We start from the raw sequence: 20,748 nt of genomic DNA, 5'->3' as shown, positions 1-20,748 counted from the left end.
ATTGGGTAATAAAGTCTGTAATCACCAATCTATTTCTGCTCGGGACGAGAAATACAATTCATTATTTAATTCTGGGGTAAAATGTCAAAACAAATGGAAATTTCATCCATCTTTTTGTGTTACAAACCTCCTGGGACAGCCTCTGCCTAAAGCAGTCACTTGCTGCCAAGCACACGGCAGGCACCTGATCGGTACTTGTTCTCTTTCCCCTCCTCGAGTACCGTCTACCCCCATGTGGTTCACACCACATTCATTCTCACTCTAAGGAACTCAGGTTTGCATCTCACAACTCTGTGAACACACTAAAACCACTGAAAATTCAGTGGGTGATGTGCATGGTACGTGACTCCTATCTCAATGAAGTTGTCAAACTTAATCCTAAGGAAGTATTAAATAAAAAATTATTTAACAATTTGGAAAAAAGCACCCTATACCTTGTAAATTAAAGCAAAAAGATTATTTCCATGCATCACATTGGCAAAAACATTTTGGGTTTGGTTTGTGTTCCCAGCCTGGCAGTTGGTGCTCACTGGGCCCTGGTACAATGGTCACTCATAGGCTGTTAGTGTGACGTAAGTTTGAATTAAGGATCTGGGGGGAGACAAGGTTAAACATTTCAAGTGCGTAAATGCATTCATATCCTGAGATAATTTGTCTTCTACAACTCTAACTTATGTAGATAATCAGGGGTGTTTAAAAAAAAAAAAAACCTAAGTAAAAGATATTCATTGCAGCATTGTTACAAATACAAATAATGTGGTGGTGGTGGTGAGGGAACCCCATAGAATTTGACACATGAGACATACCATAGAATGGATATAGCCACTTTCAAAGGACATTTAATGACAAGGGAAATGATCAGGATATAAAATAAAGTTAAAAAAACAAGATACAAGCTGTTTGTAATATGATCTAAATTGTCTGAAAAGTACAGTGGGAAGAAATACAACAAAATATTAAGTTGTTATGTCTGCTTGATGAAACCATGGGTCATTTACATTTTCTTCCTCAAACTTCTTTGTCCAAATTTTCCATGTTGAGCACATGCACATGACTTATATAGCAAAGACTGATGCTATCCTGAAGGCCAATACAGAAGCAGGATGCATCTCACAGCACAGGAGCTATATTTGAATTAATTAGTAGCTCTTGTAGCTTCTTTAATACCCACTTCAGAAGTATTTCATTGTGTTGCTTAGAGACATATTGCCCACAACGTTCTTTTCTCCTCTCTGGGGAGCATTGCTAACCAGAGCTCCTGATTATTTAGTTCTTTTCTATTTTCAAACTCCGGAACCACCCTTGTGGATACATATTCACAAAGCAAGATCACAGATGCAGATGCACACAGGCCAAGAGACGAAGCGGGGCCTTGCTGCTGTGGCCCTGGGGCTGGACTCTGGTTACTGACCGCTCTCTGCTCTCTGCCCCAGGCTCAACACCCGGCGGTCCCTGCTCTCCGATCCACGGCCACAGCCAGGTCCTGCCCACCTGACTCTCAGGGCAGCCCCTCCCAACCACCTCCAGGGTGACTTGATGCCTCTCCTATTATTCCTTCTACAGCAGCTTCACTCTCACCTCTTCACAGCCTTTGCCCTGGCAGCTTAAAATCACCTTATTCTCTATTTAAAAATGGATGAAGCTGCATCCTGTTGCAGCAGCTCCTGCCCCCTTCACACTAAAGCCCCCAGACCATGAAAGTGTCTGCCTTCTCCGGGCCTCAGTCCACGTCTCAGCCCATTTCCATCTGGCCCTGGCCTTGCTGTTGGCCCTAACTGCTTTCAAAGGTGACAGGAGGCGTCCTAGCTGTGAAAGGCATGGGTCCTTTCTAAGACTTGAGAGGGCAGCCACCTGCTCTTCAGCTGCGCCTCCATGTCACGCGGGCCCGCCCACGTGTACTGACTGTGTGTGATGTGCTGACACGATGCCAGGGACCGAGGCAGCCACAGCCTCCCCGCTGCAGGAGCTCAAGGTCTGCAGGAGCGGGCCGACGATGAGTGAGTGGGAGACGCCTTGTGGTGGAAGGAGCCAAGAGGACTAGTTCTCACCACCAGGAAAGGAAAGGACAGCCTCAGGGAGGAGGTGTGGCCAGAGCGGAGGCAGGATTGATGGGTGCCAGGGAAACGCCAGCGGGTGGGAAGTGGGGAGCCCGACGCTGCCTCAGTGCAGGTGCCCTCTCACCAGGCGCTGCTTTTCCTGCACCCGTTCCATGCAGCCATCCACTCGAGAGGTTTCGCTCTGGTTTCTCAATATGGTTTCCTTGGGTCTCACCACTTCCAAGAGTCTGCTCTCAGACTCTGTGCCCAGGGCCACACCTCTGCAAGTCCACCTGTGCCAGCCCCTCCCGTCACTTCCAGGGAGACCTAGTCCCTCCATCTCTGTCTCCCTCCCTCCATTATAAGCTATAGAGGCTTCCCTAAAAGGTTTTTACTCTCAACTAATTAGTAAATAAGTCCTCTGATTCTACTTCTAACAGCATGCTCATCCTCTGCTACTGTCTTAATGATATTAACATCCTCTTAATCCGGTCATCCCCTTGCCCAGAAACCTTTCTGGCCCAAGGGTGGAATCCAGAGCCTTCCAAGACCCTCAAAAAGCCCATGCTCCCTCTCCTCCTATCCCATCCTTCAGCCCACCCAACACTCAGACAACTCCTTTCTCTCTAGCTTGCTCCCGCTGGGGTTCTGCTGCGCTTCCTTTCAGGCTTATCTCAAGAGGCTCCTCCCAGAAGGCTCTCCCAACTAGAATTATTCCACTCATTCTCATGGCTGGGGGAGGTCAGAAGCTCATGTCTCTCTATGGTGTGGTCCTTCTTGTGAGTTGTGCATGGCAGAGCCCCACCAATATCCTTAAGCTGTTTATTAAATGGAAGTTATTTCCAGTACCTCTAGGCTTTACTCTGGTTGAGAAACAGAAGTTTCCCACCCACTTCTGCAAGTCACATCCACTAGGTCAAACTTGGTTTGGCTAAGAAAAAAGCCAAAGTGAATGTAGTCTGAAGTTCATACTTGCCTCTTGCACCCCGGAAAAGGACTCTGTAGTGCTTTTCTAATCTCTTGGCCATGTAGTTTGCATTCAAAATAGCAATTTCTGTGGCCTGTTTAAGGCCCTTGCCTCCCATCATCTGCAATAGAGGAAAAATTAGTCATCAACCATGGAACAGGGAGACCCAATGGACACTAACCAAAGATATTCCCAGATGAAATGAAGTCGGCTCCCCAGCACGCTCTGGATTGCAGGGGAGTGAAATATCCTAACTAAGATATCTCGTAGTCTTCTCTAAGCCTAAAATAGCTTTTGGTTTCCCTCTTTGAACAGTAATTTTATGTTTTTTATTGTAGTTAGAAAGCTTTGAACAGGGCAAAACTGACTGCTGACTATCGCCTTATTTACCCAAGAAAAAGAACTGCTTTTGAGGAGTTTGTTTGGTTGTTCATTGTGAATTTGAGATGCCTTGATAATTGCCAGGAATCTTGAGGGATCTTGGCCAAAATCCCCTCTGAATCCATTTTGTATGGTTTGTCTTTCAATTGTCCATAGTTCAGGTTTTTATGTTTAAACTGTCAGGTTCTCAATCTTACCCTTTTCTGGTAGTTCATAAGTCCCTATGATTTTATGGGGATATCATCACCAGCGAAGAGTTTAAAACCAAGACTGTACCAATTTGTACTGCCTACACAAATGATGTAAAACAAATGAAATAACAGAGCAGGGACACCAAAGTTCAAAATAAGGAGAGGACACGTTTTGCCAGGTTGGTCAAAGAAGGGTTTCTAGAGTAAGAGCTAGAACTTGAGTAGAAACTTGAAAATGGGTAGAATTTGGACAGACAAAGAGAAAGGGGAAGACACTCTAGGTGAGAATAACAGCAGAAACAAAGGTATGAAAGGAAGGCACGTGGCTGCAGCCGGGGCATTGCTGTAGAGTCAGGTGGGCTGTGACCACCTCTCACAAGCCTCAAATCCTTGCTGGGAAAGACCTGAACTTGGCCTCTGCCTCTGGACCTGTGCATCAGAGTCTGAGCAACTTTATGGCCCCAGTTCTACCCTGCATATACTGAATTGATTCTCTCTGGAATGGGGCCTGGGAAAGTGCATTTTGGGGAGAATCTCCTAAGGATTTTGTGTGGGCTGGGACATCCAGCAGTAGAGGCCAAGGGAAGCCAGGAGAGGCTGGAGAGTCTTGGCGGAAATCTAGCAGTTCTGCAGGGAGTATATGAGAAGAACTGTATAAAGGAGAGAAGACGATAATGCTAGAGTCCTGGTAATAAGTAACAACAGCCTGAAATAAAGAAAGGGCCCAAGGTAGGAGGGGTGGCTGAAACCCTACCATATTTATTTCATTCTTAAACTGAGTCTGTCTGGTGTATCTGGCACACAGCCAAACCAGCCCTAGGGCATTTATTTTCTATATGTGGAAAATCATCTCTAACCCAAATAACATTCCATAACAAATGACTAAGGTTCACAGAGACCAAAAGGAAGCTGGGAATTAAGATTCTGTTTGCAAAGAAGCAGACCTTTATGATGATTATTCTTGTTGCTATTTGCAAAACAACTCGAGGATGATTTGAAAACGCAGGTTTTAGTCTCTGGGGTACAGAATTGTTGTCCCAGCTTCCCAGAAAGTTTTCATTAAGAATCATAAATACCACACTGTTCAAGAATAACAAGCAGCCCAGAGAGTCATCCGGCAAGATGTGCATAGCTGAGTTTGGGGTTTATTTCACCAGATTCTCGCTTTCTCTCAGGAGGGGAACCAGTTGGGGAAGACTGCTCTAATTACTGGCAGAAGAAGTGCTCCTATCCAGTGTGTGATCTTGTCAGCTCAGGAGGTGGGCAGGCTAGTTTAAATAAGAACTGTATAAAATAAACTCTAACCCTAATGTGTTTTGGGTTTCTTTTTAATTGTTTTTGTTGTTGTTTTTTTAAAAACACAAAAGAAGGAAGCCCGTTCTATGACAAAGTCTAATTACCTTCGAGAGTATAGTTCCACAGGCCCTAAAGGGCAAAGATCTTTGGGAAAACCTCTACATAAGTGAATTTCTGCTATTTTCATCTTACCCTCCAGGCTCCCAAGAAATATAAAGCAAAATGAGATGTATTCCTAAAATTTATCCCAGGATCTCAACCAAGTGTAATAATTAGTATATGCACTGTTTTTCTCTTGTGAGGGGCTGTACAAATCCTACAGGAAACCGAATGACGTGGCCAGAACATCCACATGACTCATGGAACTTAGCTCTGTCTGGAAAAATATATCTGGCATGTCAGTTTCTCTGGTGTTAAACCCACTGAGAGAACCCAAAGGAAAACAGCCTGATGAAGAAAAGATAAAATGAATTTTAGCTGATCTCTTTAGGAAGGTTTCTTCCACTCAAGTTGTCAGCAACTTTCACTGAACCGCATCTCAATCATGGATTTCTTCATTTTTAAGTCAAGAAGGAATCTGCAGTCTCAAGTCCCCATCCACACATCACTCCCCCCAAACTGTCTAACATGCAATAACAGGCCTCACCTTAATATAAGCCCATGAAATGGGCAAGATGCAACTGGAGCCCCATGGGGCTGCGCTGACGGTGCCCAAAGCCTGGGCGTCTTCACTTGGTTTTACCGAAATGATGGGATGATTAGGCAGAAAAGGAACAAGATGCTTCTTCCTGTATATTTTTTTAAATACAAATTTAGAAGATGTTAAAAAGATCTGGTCTAACCAAACAGGCAGGTGCTGGGCCCTCTCAGGAAGCTCTATTCCTAGCAAAGGAACTCTGACATGGAAGGGACCCAGCACATGCTAAGGGGCATATGTTCAGGAAGTCTCCCTTCCTTCCTCCTCTGCTGGAGGCACGGCTCACCAGCCATCAGCCTCGTAGCAGCTCAAATAAGAACCATAGTGGAGAGTTGGGGAGAGGCAGGCAGCCTGGAACAGCATGCAGAGCTATGGGCTCATGAGGATGTGGGGACACCCCAGCCCCTCACACCCTCTCCCTCCCTGCCCTGGCGCCACATTCTTTCCAAAGGCATCTAAGGGATATAGAAGGATGCTGCTGAGATGCCCCATAGGGTAACAATCACAGGCCAGCATGTGAACATCAGTTGCCCCACCTCCCCCACAGCTGAGGCACTGCAACCCTGCTGCTTACTACTGAAACTAGGAATCAAAAAGGAAAGAAGAAAAAACCAAGGGGGCAGGCTCCTCATATCTCTGAAGACTGGCCCCTTCCGTACATTTTGGGAAAAAGGAAGACGCTCCGGAAATGGTTGCTCAGCATCATTTCCATGAGATGATTTGATTTCAGTTTAAAAAGTTACCAACTGCTCCGAGATATTGCTTTAGTCTTATTCTGACTTCATCCAATTATTTCTAGTAATAAGGTTTGTTTCCTTCTTACTTATTTCAGATGTAATAAGAATTCAGGCTGTAAAATGTCCAAAATATTACACCCAATTTCCTTTTTTGGCAGGGGGACATTTGAGTTCTACTCCTTTAGCAAATTTTAATTATACAGTAGTGTTATCAATTTTAGCCACCATGTTATATGATAGACCCTCAGATGTAACCATAAGCTGATTTTAAAAATAAAGCTAAGAAGTAATGAAGACTAAACGAGGCCATAAGGTGGGGTCCTAGTTCAGTATGAATGGTGTCCTCCTGAAAAGAGAGATGTGCCAGGGATGCATGTACACAGAGGAAAGACCACGGGCGGTCACAGCAAGAAGGCAGCCTTTTGCAAGCTAAGGTGAGGGACCTCAGGAGAAAAGCAAACCTGCGCACACCTTGATCTTGGACTTCTAGATTCTAGAAGTGTGGGAAAATAAATTTGTGTTGTTTCACGCCAAAAAAATAAAATAAAATAAAAAGAAAGCTGCTTGGAAGTCTAAATTAAAGTCCAAGAGACCCTTCTAGGTGCTATTATACCAGTTCTTACCCATAATGCTCCAGTAAAGCTTACTATTCATTTCTCTGTTAATAAACCTGCTCTGTCTATACATGACTGGGAGCTGAGTGTGGCCATTCACACTGTGATTAATAAAAATCTATGTTTGCTTCAGCTCCTTGAAAGCACCCATTCACTGCTCATCACCCAGCCCCTAAAGGCACGCTACATGTGAAGGTATCCTAACACCTGAAGTCCTCGATGAGAAGAACAGAGTGTGGGGCCACTCTCTGATTCTCAGTCTTCAAAGCCATCCTGAAACCAGGGCCCAGAACTCACACTCCAATGGGCCCCATGCCAGGGCCACCACCTCCATGGGGAATGCAGAAGGTCTTGTGAAGATTAAGATGTGAGACATCAGACCCAAAGTCTCCTGGACGACAGATTCCCACCTGTCACAAAGGGAAAGAACCAAAAGCAAAAGTCAAGAGCTCGAAAGGGTGCTCTGGAGAGACAGCCATCCTGCTCCCCTGAGAGGAGAGGCAGGAGGAGATGTGCACAGAAACGGCCTTAGATGGCAGCTCAAACCTGACATCCCACGGGCAGCATGCCCTGCAGTTTCTATAGAAACAGCAATTGACCATTTAGATGTAAAGTATGATTTGAATATACCATCAACTCCTAATTATCCACCCACAAGAAAGGGGAGGGGAAATATAGGCTTTCCCTGCTATTGAAACAGGCAATTTCACCCCAGCATGTCTAGCACCCTAGCTTTGGGTATCATGCACTTTACTGAAGGGCCCCTTAGGACACGTGGATATAGAGGGCTGGAAGGCTATCTGAGAGAATACTGAGCTGAGAGAGAGGAAGGGGGCCTCACAGTTTTCCCGAGACCATCCTGGTACCAGCCACAACATTCAACAGGTGTTCCTGCCACTTTGGCATTTGAGCTAATTGTAGATGGGATAAAAACTACAAGACTCATTTATGCTATTGAATCAATAGACAATCCCTGGACTGCTCAAAAGAGATCAGACAGAAGCAAAGAAAAACAGAAAGAGTCTGAAATTGGGACTTCCCTAGCAGTCCAGTGGTTAAGACTCCATAATTCCAATGCAAGGTGCACTGGTTCAATCCCTGGTTGGGGAACTAAAACTACACATGCCACTCACTGGGGCCAAATAAAAAATTTAAAAAAATTTTAAATGAAAGAGTCTGAAATGGTTTAAAAAAAAAAGGTGAGGAAGTTGAGAAGACTCTTTAAAAGATGATGTGTCCCTGCCCTCCAAAGTCTCCCTAAAGCATCTCCTCAAAGGCACGTGTCACACAGACTGTAAAGAAGGCGAAGTGTTGAAGAACTGATGCCTTCGAACTGTGGTGCTGGAGAAGACTCCTGAGAGTCCCTCAGATGGCAAAGAGATCAAACCAATCAATCTTAAGGATAATCAACACTGAATACTTGTTGGAAGGACCGATGCTGAAGCTGAAACTCCAGTATTTTGGTCATCTGATGCTAACAGCCGACTCATTGGAAAAGTTACTGATGCTGGAAAAGATTGAGGGCAGTAGGAGAGAGGGCATCACAGGAGGAGATGGCTGGATGGTATCACCGATGCAACAGACACGAACTTGAGAAAACTTCAGGAGATACTGAGTGACAGAGAGGCCTGGCATGCTGCCGTCCGTGGTAGCAGAAGAGTCCAAAACAACTTGCTCGACTGAACAACAACAACAAAACATCACACAGACCACCCCCTACGTACACACAGCCCAGCAAGTAGTCAGGATCAGCCCTCAGAGCCAGAGATGTGCAGCTGTTTTACACTAATGAAACTGAAGCTAGTCCAAGGTCATGGGAGCTCAGTATCCACCAGGGGCCAAACCTGGGGTGTTAATTCCCTCAGGAAGGGAGGCAGGTGAACTTCTCGCCTTTAAGGATTACCCCCCGCCCCTCCCTGCAACAAGCTAAGAAAATTCAGCTCATTCCCTGCTTCTCGTCAACCTTTTTACTTCCTCCCCAGCACCCCCTGTGACTTCATGACCTTCCTGGGATATGTGTGTGTGTGTGTGTGTGTGTGTGTGCGCCCGCATGCGTGCATGCCTGTGTATGAGCACGGTCACTCACTCATGTCCAACTATTTGCAACCCCATGGACTGTAGTCTGCCAGGCACCTCTGTCCATTAAATTTTCCAGGCAAAAATACTGGAGTGGGTTGCCATTTCCTACTCCAAGGGATCTTCCCAACCCAGGGATCAAACCCATGTCTCTTCTGTCTCTTGCAGTGGCAGGTAGATATTCTTTACCACTGCACCAGGGTCTGTAATCTCAGTGATTGCAGTACATACTTTGATTTGGCAATATAGAAAGTCAGTCTCTGTTCTGAATTCAGTGTCATGTTTTAAGACAACTGTCAAGAAGACAAAATAATTTTTTTTTCATAACCATTTTCTCACATTGCCCACCTGAGCGTTCATGTTTGCTCCATCCAGGTAGACCTGTCCTCCGTGTTGGTGGATCAGGTCACACACGTCTCCAATGTTTTCTTCAAACACTCCATTGGTGGATGGGTATGTAATCATGATGGCTGCCAAGTTCTCCTTGTGTTTATCCACCTGTGAGACAGAAAAGGGGCGGAGGGAGATAACGAGAGGAAATGTTTCTTTCTTAACCAATTCCTCATTTTTTAAAGGATTAAGAAAGATGAAGTCTTGGTCTTTTCATTTCTCAAACTGTCTCAATGTAGGATGACACTAATAGAAGTCCATAGCCATTTCTCCCTTCATAAATCATTCTAAAGAAATAACAAGAATCCTTTAGACCAAGTCTCCATGGTAAAGACCAAAAAACTGTTCAGAAGATTTCTGGATATTTTGGGCTCAATTGTCTAAAGTGGTCCTCCTTTGGTTCAAATCATCTCAATAATTATTTCAGATTTTTTCTGGTTCCAGACAAGTCAGTTCTCATAGTTCATCTCATTACACTCATCTTGCCAAATCCATCCTATCCCCTTTCCCTCCCATTCCATTGAAATTAGAACTCCCATTAGGAATGTTCTGCTCTGATTTAAAACAAACAAATAAACATCATTTTTCCTTTTGACAGAAGGCAAGCATATATGTTTTTTTGACCAGCAAGTCAGAGAAGAGGCTCATGTGAAAACAGAACAAACAAACAAAAATTTAAAATCATATCCTATATTGGAGAGACTTAATAATTACACATTTTGACCCAGAACATTTATTGGTAAAAACTTTATGGGGCAATGGGAAGTGGGGAGGTGGATGTGAGAGATGAATAGTATTGTTTGTTTTTATCTTCCTTTTGAAAGTAGTTACATGAAGTTCTCAGTCTCCATGCCTAATAACCCCAACAAAATCGCATTGCCATTCAAGTGATTTCCTTCCCTCTTAAGATGCAGCCTCCAGTCCACCAGTGGAAAGCAGATACGGTTGCTAGGCAACATCTTCCTGAAGGTTGGAGGTTGGGGGTGGGGGTTGGTGTTGCAGGAAGGAGGATGGAATGTTGCATGAAATTCAGCAAGTAATGGCTGGGACCATCACAAACATCTGCAAAATCTACATTTCTGTTTTAATCCCCAATACAAAGATTGAGAATACCTGTGACTTCCAGTTTGTTCATGGGAGAAGGAGAGGAAGATTGGGCAGGAGGAAGCAGGCAGATTCTGCAAGGACTAGTCTTACTACCACCATAAATAATTCATTCAGTTTCTTACACATGCACATATTAGAGGATGGAATTTCAGTTTAAAGGACCTTCTCCTTGATAAAGAAGGAAGAGATGAAAGAGACTATGATCACTTTTACTATGGACCAAAAATGTGACTCTTGCTCTTATTTTTCTTATAGACATGGCTAGGTTTTCTGATTTTATGCCATTTTCCCTAGACCCATTCAGAGAAGGAACTGCAGTCTTTCAACGAGAATGCAAAAGAAGATAACATTGACCTAAACCATCCCTGATCCCCGCCACTTCTTTCCAACCCAGACCTCCCCCATCTGGTAAGTGGATGATGAATACCATAGCCTTGAGGTGAGCTGCATCGATGTTCCCATATTTATCCACCTCCACAGGCTGAATCTTCATGCCCGCCATGTGGGCACTTGCAGGATTGGTCCCATGTGCAGATTTTGGAATGAGGCAGACCTTATGAATGGAACGAAAGGAAGGAAAGAGAAAAATCACCAGGCTGTTTGTAATGGCAGAAGAGTCCTACGGAATGCTTGGAGCATAAATACAATAGGTGCCATATACTCTGTTTAAACTGCCTGGTGGTGCCTTAACATCTGCTACAACTTCATCATTACTATATTGCAAAACAGTGTCCAACACAGGAGCTGACACCGGGATCCCCAAATACTGTTCCCTAAAGACTTTCAGAATATTAACACTCTCCGTCCTTATCCCAGTAACACCAAAACAAGCCTAGGCTTGTTCTAACCTTGCCTCAACAATAATGTGTAGAAAGCACCTTACAAGAACATGAGATTAGAAATTAAACTCTAGGACTCAAATGCACACATCACAGCTCCAGTGCTTGGCTCTGCTGGGACCCAGGAGAGACAATGGTAGACATACCCCAAGGCCTCCCAGTGACAACACACCAGTGATGTCGTCATTACTGGATACTTACTCTGTGCAATAGATTCTCTGCTTACATGAGAATAGCCAAGCACAAATGCCCATCAGTTTCTGCCCTGTGCTCACACAAGGCATTCACTGAGAAGGTTGGCATCTGTATGAATAAATTTCTAGAGGGACTTCTCTGGTGGTCCAGTGGTTAAGATTCCATTAATTCCAGTGCAGGGGATGTGGGTCGGATTCCTGAGAGGGGAACTAAGATCCAACATGCTGTGCAGCACAACCAGATCAAAAAATAAAATAAATAAATATAAATAAATAAAAGGGCCCTTTAGACAGGGACTACATCACCTCAAATAAGACTCCTTGGCTGGGAGGAAACATTTCTTGTTTTGTCAGGAGACTACTCCTCTCTTTCTAAAGTGATCTTGGTGTTGCCAGTATAATTAGGGAAATGAAAATTCTAAAAAAAAAAAAAGTCTAGTGCCCACAGATGCCAAAGGAACTCAGAATGAGGGCGTGCCACCTCAAGTTGAAGAGATCAACAGAGAGTATTTCAAGAGCTTAAAGATGTGTTGAATTCTTATGGAAAATGGTTGGTGGGCATAATACTAAAATTCCCAGGCTTAAATCATTTTCATTTCCTGCCCCCAAATCGTGTGACTAAAGGTGAAGACACATGCTCTGTGTGATCTGATGATGCCCCACTACAGGAAAGGGCACCCTGAAGTTCCCTCCAACAGAAAGCAGTAAGGAGAAGCAATGTTGACCCTGAAAACAATTGTTTTTGTTTTTAATTCTAGAACCAATATTGTCACCCTGTGAAGAAAAACAGATGAGCATTATAAAAATGGGCTTATGAAGGGGAAATTTAACTTAACAGCTGTTTCCTCAAAAACAGCAAAGCCATCTATTTAAGCAAAATGCATGTGACCCAAAGAGAACTATAAACAGAGGCAAAGATGAAATTACTTTGTTCTTCTTCTGTGGACAGTTAGCACTTCTTTGAATGGTGAACTGCCCCATGAACTGCAGCACACCAGGCTTCCATGTCTTTCACTATCCCAGAGTTTGCTCAAACTCATGTCCATTGAGTCAGTGATGCCATCCAACCATCTCATCCTCTCTTGCCCCCTTCTCCTCCTGCCCTCAATCTTTCCCAGCATCAGGGTCTTTTCTAAGAAGTCAGCTTCTTCACATCAGGTGGCCAAAGTATTAGAGTTTCAGCTTCAATATCACTCCTTCCAATGAATATTCAGGGTTGATTTCCTTTAGGATTAACTGGTTTGACCTCCTTGCTGTCCAGGGAACTCTCAAGAGTCTTCTCCAACACGACAGTTTGAAAGCATCAATTCTTCAGCACTTAGTCTTTTTTATGGTACAATTCTCACATCTGCACATGACTAGTGGAAAAACCATAGCTTTGACTATACAGACCTTTGTTAGCAAAGTGTTGTCTCTGCTTTTTAATACACTGTCTAGGGATATAAGAATTAGCAGGAACAAAATGTCTCATTTTTTCAATGATTTGTTGCTGTTAGACATTTCTGATTTTCTATGCGGATCCTCACTTTAAAATTTGTGGTATTGTAAGGGACTTCCAATACCTAAGTTCTAGGACAATGTCCTAGGTTCTAGGACAGAACCTAGATTTGATATTTTAGCCAACACTAACTCTCTTTGGTTCATTACGCCAATTTAGGTGGATGCTGTGTTTTTCTAACTCCTTAGTGTGCCTGGCATAGACTCAACATAGCTCATCTTCAAAAGACTTGCCGAATGAGTGAAGGATTAAGGAGAAGTCCTTTGCAAGGGAAATCAATTTCTTACCACTGGTCAAATCCAAAACCCAAAGGCCACTACTTTGCCTCAGGCAACAGAGAAAAGAAAAATACATACAGGTTTTGGTGGTGTTTTTTTAGTTTGTTTGGGTCAATGTCTTCCCTCTGTATAGGAAATTCAATCACTGATCAGCAAACCCGAATTAGTATTTGACTAACAAATTAGTTAATAATTATAAAGTGCTTAGGACAGTGCCTGGCACATGCAATTTCTACATAAGTGTTTGTTAAATAATTTGTAGTCTCCCAAATTAAACTGGTAAATGAAGAATTTGGCCATTGCATTTTAGGAACCTCTGAAATTTAACCTAAGAGCAAATGTGAAAATAACTTCCAAAACAGTTTGAAATAAGAAAATCATCAGGAATACAGGAGGTTCTATAACATATGACTTCCCCACACTTTTTTTTTTTTTTTTTTTGCCAAAAAGGATATATTTTACTAGTTTCTGTTATAGTCTATGATATGGGAGCAGCTGTCTTAGACATCTCTGATACAGAAAAATCCTCCATGATTATTTGAATAATAAATCATTTTCTTCTTCTCTAACTAAAAGTCTAATTAAAATCTTTAGGATGCCAACATTTCCAAACTGAAGGGTTCTGTTTCTGCAAGCTCAATGACTGGGTAGTCGTCCCTGCCTCCCTCACACACCCTCAAAATGCAGCGTCCCACTCCTCCCTGTCCTTCAGTGGAATAACCTCTCCTAACACTTCAGTGATAGCAATGTGAACAGTGGAGCCAGGAGAAGCATCACAAACAAGGGGACTGAGACAGAAGGGAGGACTGGAAAAAACAAAGAGGGACAAAGAGCTGAAAAGAATCCATGGGTCATAGAAGAACTCTGTTGTTGCTGTTGTCTAGTCACTCAGTCGTGTCCGACTCTTTTGTGATCCATGGACTGTAGCCCACCAGGCTCCCCTGTCCATTGGATTTTCCAGGCAAGAATACTGGATTGGGTTGCCATTTCTTTCTCCAGGGGATCCAACCGACCCAGGGATTGAACCTAGGTCTCCTGCATTGGCAGGTGGATTCTTTACCTCTGAGCCACCAGGGAAACCTAGAAGAACTCTGCCCAGGCCCAGTTTCTCATCCTTTTTTTCTGTGACCTTTCTGGTTTGGCCCTCAACTCCTGGACATTAACAAACAGTTCCTGGGGTCAACCTGGAGAACTAGAAACCAGTGTGGGATGGGAAGTGTCACAGAGTAGACAGAACCTGGATTTTAGCTGGTCTTTTCTCGCTAGCTGGTCACAGGCCTTCCACAAGCACCATAGTGTGGATCACAGCGGCTTCCCCATAAAGCAGGAACAACATGGAGATGGTAACACAGGATGAATGACTCCCTCTCTCGGAGTCCCAGAAACTTCATGGTTAAAGAGCATGAACAACAAAGAGTTCCAGGGCCTACTCAATACAAGGAAGCCACGGAGGTAAAATAGAAAAGGCAACTCTAAATGTCAGTCATCTGGCAGCCTCTCATTGGAAAATCAGAATCCCAATGTTTCCTTTCTGACTCTATGAAAGTGCTGAGATTTTGAGGTCCAAAGAACAACTTTAACTCCAAACTAACCCTTCCTTAGAAAAATCGAAGAATTCAAACCCAAGCGAAAAAAAAATTAAAAAGTTGCAATATCAGGAAGGTGGGAAAAAAAAGTTTTTCCTCCCATTTTGTGAAAGGGAAGTAAAATAGTATTTAAATTCTTCCCTGCAAATCCAGGTAACTAGCCATAAATAATCTTCCAGCTTTAATAAAACTACAAATGGACTAAGACTGGGCTACCACCAACCGCGCCCTACTTTTGTGGGCAGCCAGAAGGACTCTGGCCCCTTTTTCTCTAAACCTCCTGGGCTGGGCAGACACTTGTGACTTGCTCCTGACTCCTACTCACTAATGCCACCTCCATAGCTCATGAAGTTCAAGGTCAGTGCGGCCACCACCAGGAACACAGGCCTCCTTCGGCCGCAATCTGAAGCCTGTGTTGTTAGTTCATCTGCTAAAGGCACTGCCTCAGGATTAGTAGAGGTCTGTGGAGCCTATTAGCACCTGCTGGTCCCACAAGGGCCTCCAAAAGCAGTTTGGACCCTGGAGACTAAACTCTCACTCAAAGCAAACGAAGAAACAGAACCATGAACTCTGCTTCATGTCTTCTTTTGTTGTTGAGAGCTGAGAATCACTAATAAGGAATTTATTTATTCAATGAATATTTTTTGTGCATACATAGGGCAAGAACTGTGCTCAGGCACAGTAGGAGTTACAGAAGAACGAAAGCTCCGTCTCTGCCCTCTGTCCAGGCCTGGGTCCAGGGCCGAGCCAAGGAGGGGGACTTGGAATGGCAACATTCCTGCCCCTTCCTCCCTTTGCTCCCCGGGGGCAGCAGTTCTGCAGCCAACTGGCTAACTTTTACAGACTGGGTTTGAGAAGCCTTTTATCTCAAAATGTTTTTCCTCAAAATGGTCCAGTGAAACGTCTTAGAGGCAAGGATTGTAATAGCCACTTCATAGACATTTGTTTCTTGATTATATGTTTCCCCAACTTCTTCCAAGAAGACTTGGAGGGAGTGTCCCACAGAACAAAAGGGACCCTAAAGTTGAACCCACTGCCCTCTCCTGCCCCCACTCCAGGAGTAAACAAATGGTTGATACTCACCGTTCTGTGTGTCTCTCCTTTCGCATCTAAGTAGGCTCGGATAGAGGCCAGCCCGGTGTATTCCCCCTGGGCTCCGCTACAAAGACAGGAAGAAAAGGGTCAGATGCCTCTCTGCCTTCGTGTACTCATTCAGTATTCCTCAGGTACAGGCTGTATGTGCACCAGCATGTGACACAAAGTCCCTCCTAGAAAACAGTAAGCTCACCTAGGACCCCTGCATGAGCCTAAAGCCTTGAACAACCAGAACAACACCTGGTCTGTGCCCTATAGCTCACCCTTTCCTACTGAGATATGGGATTTCAACCCTCGCTCAGGACCATGCATCTAAAAAAAAATCATTTTCAATATGGAAAATTCCAAAACTGTGCAAAAGTAGAGAGAAGAATGTAAGGGACCACCACATTGTGCCTACTGCCCAGCTTTAAACATTAAAAGATTATGGTCAATCTTGTTTCTACCTACATCCCTCACTAACCCTCTCACTCTGAACTAGATTACTGTGAAGCAAAACTCAAGCATCATATCACTTCATTGATTCAAACTTCAATATGTATCTTTCAAAGATAAGAATTATTCTTTAAAATATAATTGCAATTATCATACCTAAAATGATGAACAATAATTTCTTAATATCACAAAATATTTAGCCAATGATCTGATTATACTGCAAAGGAATTGTACATTGAGTACAATTAATTGAGTGTAATTGAGTGTGGTACCATTCCAGACAGACTCGGGGTCAGCTTTCCTAAGCCCCACATATTCACGGCTGCTAGAGGCTGGCCATACCCATCTCAGCAGTCCTTGAAGGCACCACTTTTAGAGCACAGTTAATGACTAACATTCCAGGGAGGGGTGCTGAGTCAATCATAAACTGTTACTTAATGTTCTCAGTACTCTCTGCAGGAAGGAAAGGAAGTGAGTAATACGTTTTTTAATCCCATTCAAAATGCATATTTCCTCCATTTCACAAAATTACACCATCTTTTGACTCTGTGGAAGGCCCAGTGGTTTTGGCATTCATCCCTCCTGATCACCCCGTAATAATGAGATCATACTCTAAAAAAGAACAAGGCTTAAGAATAAACTAGATAAAATTCTTTAATTTCTAAAAGAAAAGCTAAACTTGAGCACTAGAAAACATCTTTTGAGAAAATGGTGGGATGGAACCAGTTGAATTTGAAATATCTGCAAACTAGTATAGGGACATTGATGGTTTGGTGTCAGGAGATGGCAGAAGTGACGATTTAGGGCTCAGCATGAGAAGAGGACAGAGCAGAGGAAAACATCTGGGGGTGCAAGGCTTGGAGTCTGGCTGGAGGAATAAAGGAAAGTGGTGATTTCCACAGTGTGGGTGCCACAGAGCAACAGAAGAGCCTAGATGAGCTAAGGAATAATGATAAGTGTAAGCTGCTCCAGTAATTAAGCACTTCCTATTTGCCAGGCACTGTGGTGCATAGACAAAACACAGGTAAATGAGAACCACTATTGCTGTCACCACCAAGCATTTTATAATTTTTTTTTCTTTTTTGGACCTCAGGGAATGTATAGACTAGTATTATGCATGGAGCAGCTCTGCAATAAATGTTTAGTCAATTTGTTCAAAATTGAGTTCTTCTTCAGTCCAGACAACATTAATGTTATCATTTCGCCCATGGAAAAGGACTTCAACAAATGGACTTAGTCTCTACTCAATACTTTGTAATGATCTATTTGGAAAAAGAATTTTTTTAAAAAGAGGATATATTTATATGTATAACTGATTCACTTTGATGTATAGTAGAAACTAACACATTGTAAATGAACTATACTCCAATAAAAATTAATTTTAAAAAGGATTTTGTATTCCCTTCTGTGTTTTTCTCATGACTTCTACTCATCTTGTGTTGGAAGATCAGTCAAAGAAGGAAAGAAGAGACTTGAGCGAGGAGCCAGTAACCCAAGAGAAAGGCAGTATGCCAAAAGAGTTGATCAGAAATGCTGGGTGTTTTCTGGCTTAGATACTCTTAAATTTAAATCAGTCATTTTCCAAAAAAGTGCAAAAGATATATTCTAAATCCTACATAAGGATTATTCCTGGGGTACTATGAAAATAAAGGGAATTATTAGTGCCACCTGTTGGTGAAAAAGCATTATGAACAGTATCTGCTTAACTGCATAACCCAGATTGAGAACTCATCAGAAAAGTACTAATGTGGAAGGGCAGCTAGGATCGCGGTTTTCTGACATCTATTCAAAACAAAGTGATTATACTGCATAGCACAGGGAACTCAATTCAACACTCTGTAAGGGCCTATATAGGAACAGAATCTTAAGAGTAGATATATGTGTATGTATAACTGACCCACTTTGCTATAAACCTGAAACTAACAACACTGTAAATCCACTATAAAATAAAAATTAAATTTCGGCATGGTTTTTAAACTTATGAAAAAGTTAACAACATAGAACCCATTTTTCATGACTGCAGGATATGCTACAATTCATGACTTAGGGTGAATCCTAGAAGTTGCCAAAATTCATGCTGAATTATACTATAATGGAACTGAGAAAACAGTAGCATGTTTTATTTATAATAGTCAAAGTGGGATGCTGTATTGATACAAGTCAAAAGGCATTTAAAATGTGCCCTAGAGAGAATGATCATGTTATGTATGGATCATAACTGAAAATTTAGGCACTGGTAATTTCAGGTTTATACATTTTTTGAATTATTCTTGTTTTAATTTTCTCTAAATATTCTTCTGAAAATCATTAAATAGGTTAACACACCATTGTAGTTCACACACCAATGGCCACATTAAATGTGCAGTTTTAGAGTTTTCTTTTAAGCTGTCTACTAGTCAACGGGCCTATTTTATTTGTAACATTTTAAATTCTTAAGTTTTCCATCCGATGTCCCTAAAAAATATTACATTTAAAGACACTTTTGTGAAAAAGATTTTTTGAGTGATAAACTGTAAATTTAAATATGAAGTGAATTCCTTCCCTTCAACTATCTCTAATATCTATAATGTCTAACACCTAGCCCGTTGCAAAAACTGAAATATTTGGAAGCTAAAATATGCATCACTATCCAATGAAACCAAGGTTTTTGTAGATATAGGATTATTCTAAAATTTATATGTAAAGTCAAAACAACTGAAATAGCATTCTGAAAAAGAAAAAAGAGGAATCAGTCCTGCCTCTAATGTCAAAGATCTCCTTGACCTGATGTCCCTTTTCAAGTAGTTAGACAACAAGCTCCTCTGGATCTTAGTCTCCATCTGTCACATGGGGATAATGCCACCCAATTTACAGATGAATTTAAAATTAGTATTATAAAAGTAATACATTCTTCTGATTTTTTAAAAAACTTCATCAATGAAAAAAGGGATGAAGCTTAAGGTAAAAAACAAACAAAAAACCCCCCTAATTCTTACCAGTTTTACCCCCTCAAAAGAAGCACTAATACTAATTTCTTGTGATACATAATGTTTTGTTTGTTTATTTTTTACTGAAGGATAATTGCATTACAGAACTTTGTTTTCTGTGAAACCTCAACATGAATCAGCCATAGGTATACATTTATCCCCTCCCTTTTGGACCTCCCTCCCATCTCCCTCCCCATCCCACCCCTCTAGGTTGATACAGAGCCACTGTTTGAGTTTCCTGAGCCATACAGCAAATTCCTGCTGGTTATCTATTTTACATACGGTAATATAAGTCTCCATGTTACTCTCTCCATACATCTCACCCTCTCCTCCCCTCTCCTCATGTCCATAAGTCTATTCTCTATGTCTGTTTCTCTATTGCTGCCCTGTAAATAAATTCTTCAGTACCAATTTTTCTAGATTCTGTATATGTGTGTTAGAACATGATATTTATCTTTCTCTTTCTGACTCATTTCACTCTGTATAGTATGTTCTAGGTTCATCCATCTCATCAGAACTGACTTATGCGTTCCTTTTTATGACTGAGAAACATTCCATTGTGTATATGCACCACAACTTCTTATCCATTCATCTGTCGATGGGCATCTAGATTGTTTCCATGTTCTAGCTATTGTAAATAGTGCTGTAATGAACAATGGAATACATGTGTCTTTTTCAACCCTCAAGGTATATGCCTAGGAGTGGGATTGCTGGGTCATATCATATGGTGGTTTTATTCCTAGTTTTTTAAGGAATCTCCACACCATCTTTCATAGTGGCTGTATCAATTTACATTCCCACCAACAGTGTAAGAGAGTCCCTTTTCTCCAAACTCTCTTCAGCATTGTTTGTAGATTTTTTGATGATGGCCATTCTGATCGGTGTGAGGTAATATCTCATTGTAGTTTTGATTTGCATTTCTCTAATAATGAGCGATGTTGAGCATCTTTTCATGTGTTTGTTAGCCATCTCTATGTCTTCCTTGGAGAAATGTCTGTTTAGGTCTTTTTCCTGCTTTTTGATTGGGTTGTTTGTTTTTCTGGTACTGAGTTGTATGAGCTCTTATATATTTTGGAAATTAATCTTTGTCAGTTGCTTCATTTGCTATTATTTTCTTCCATTCTGAGGGTTGTCTTTTCACCTTGCTTATAGTTTCCTTTGCTGTACAAAAGTTTTTAAGTTTAATCAGGTCCCACTTGTTTACTTTTGTTTTTATTTCCATTACTCTAAGAGGTGGTTCATAGAGGATCTTGCTTTGATTTGAGTGTTCTGCCTATGTTTTCCTCTGAGAGTTTTATAGTTTCTGGTCTCACATTTAGGTCTTTAATCCATTTTGAGTTTATCTTTGTGAGTGGTGTTAGGAAG

At 42.1% G+C, this 20,748-nt stretch overlaps 1 protein-coding gene across 1 annotated transcript in view; it reads right to left on the bottom strand.

Moving 5' to 3' along the window:
• The window catches only part of GLDC (glycine decarboxylase), a 91,021-nt gene that overhangs the window by 15,197 nt on the left and 55,076 nt on the right, over positions 1-20,748 (bottom strand). The window contains exons 16-21 of the mRNA XM_061132710.1: positions 15,971-16,046; positions 10,920-11,045; positions 9,344-9,493; positions 7,217-7,329; positions 5,518-5,659; positions 3,013-3,124 (exon numbers count right to left, since the gene is read on the bottom strand). Of these exons, the coding sequence (XP_060988693.1) occupies positions 3,013-3,124; positions 5,518-5,659; positions 7,217-7,329; positions 9,344-9,493; positions 10,920-11,045; positions 15,971-16,046 (719 nt within the window). The remainder of the gene's footprint in view (positions 1-3,012; positions 3,125-5,517; positions 5,660-7,216; positions 7,330-9,343; positions 9,494-10,919; positions 11,046-15,970; positions 16,047-20,748) is intronic.

This window comes from Dama dama, chromosome 29 (assembly GCF_033118175.1).
Source record: "Dama dama isolate Ldn47 chromosome 29, ASM3311817v1, whole genome shotgun sequence".
Taxonomy (NCBI): Eukaryota; Metazoa; Chordata; class Mammalia; order Artiodactyla; family Cervidae; genus Dama; species Dama dama.
Note: the sequence above shows the minus strand (reverse complement) of the source record. Positions and strands in the feature narration are given on the sequence as shown.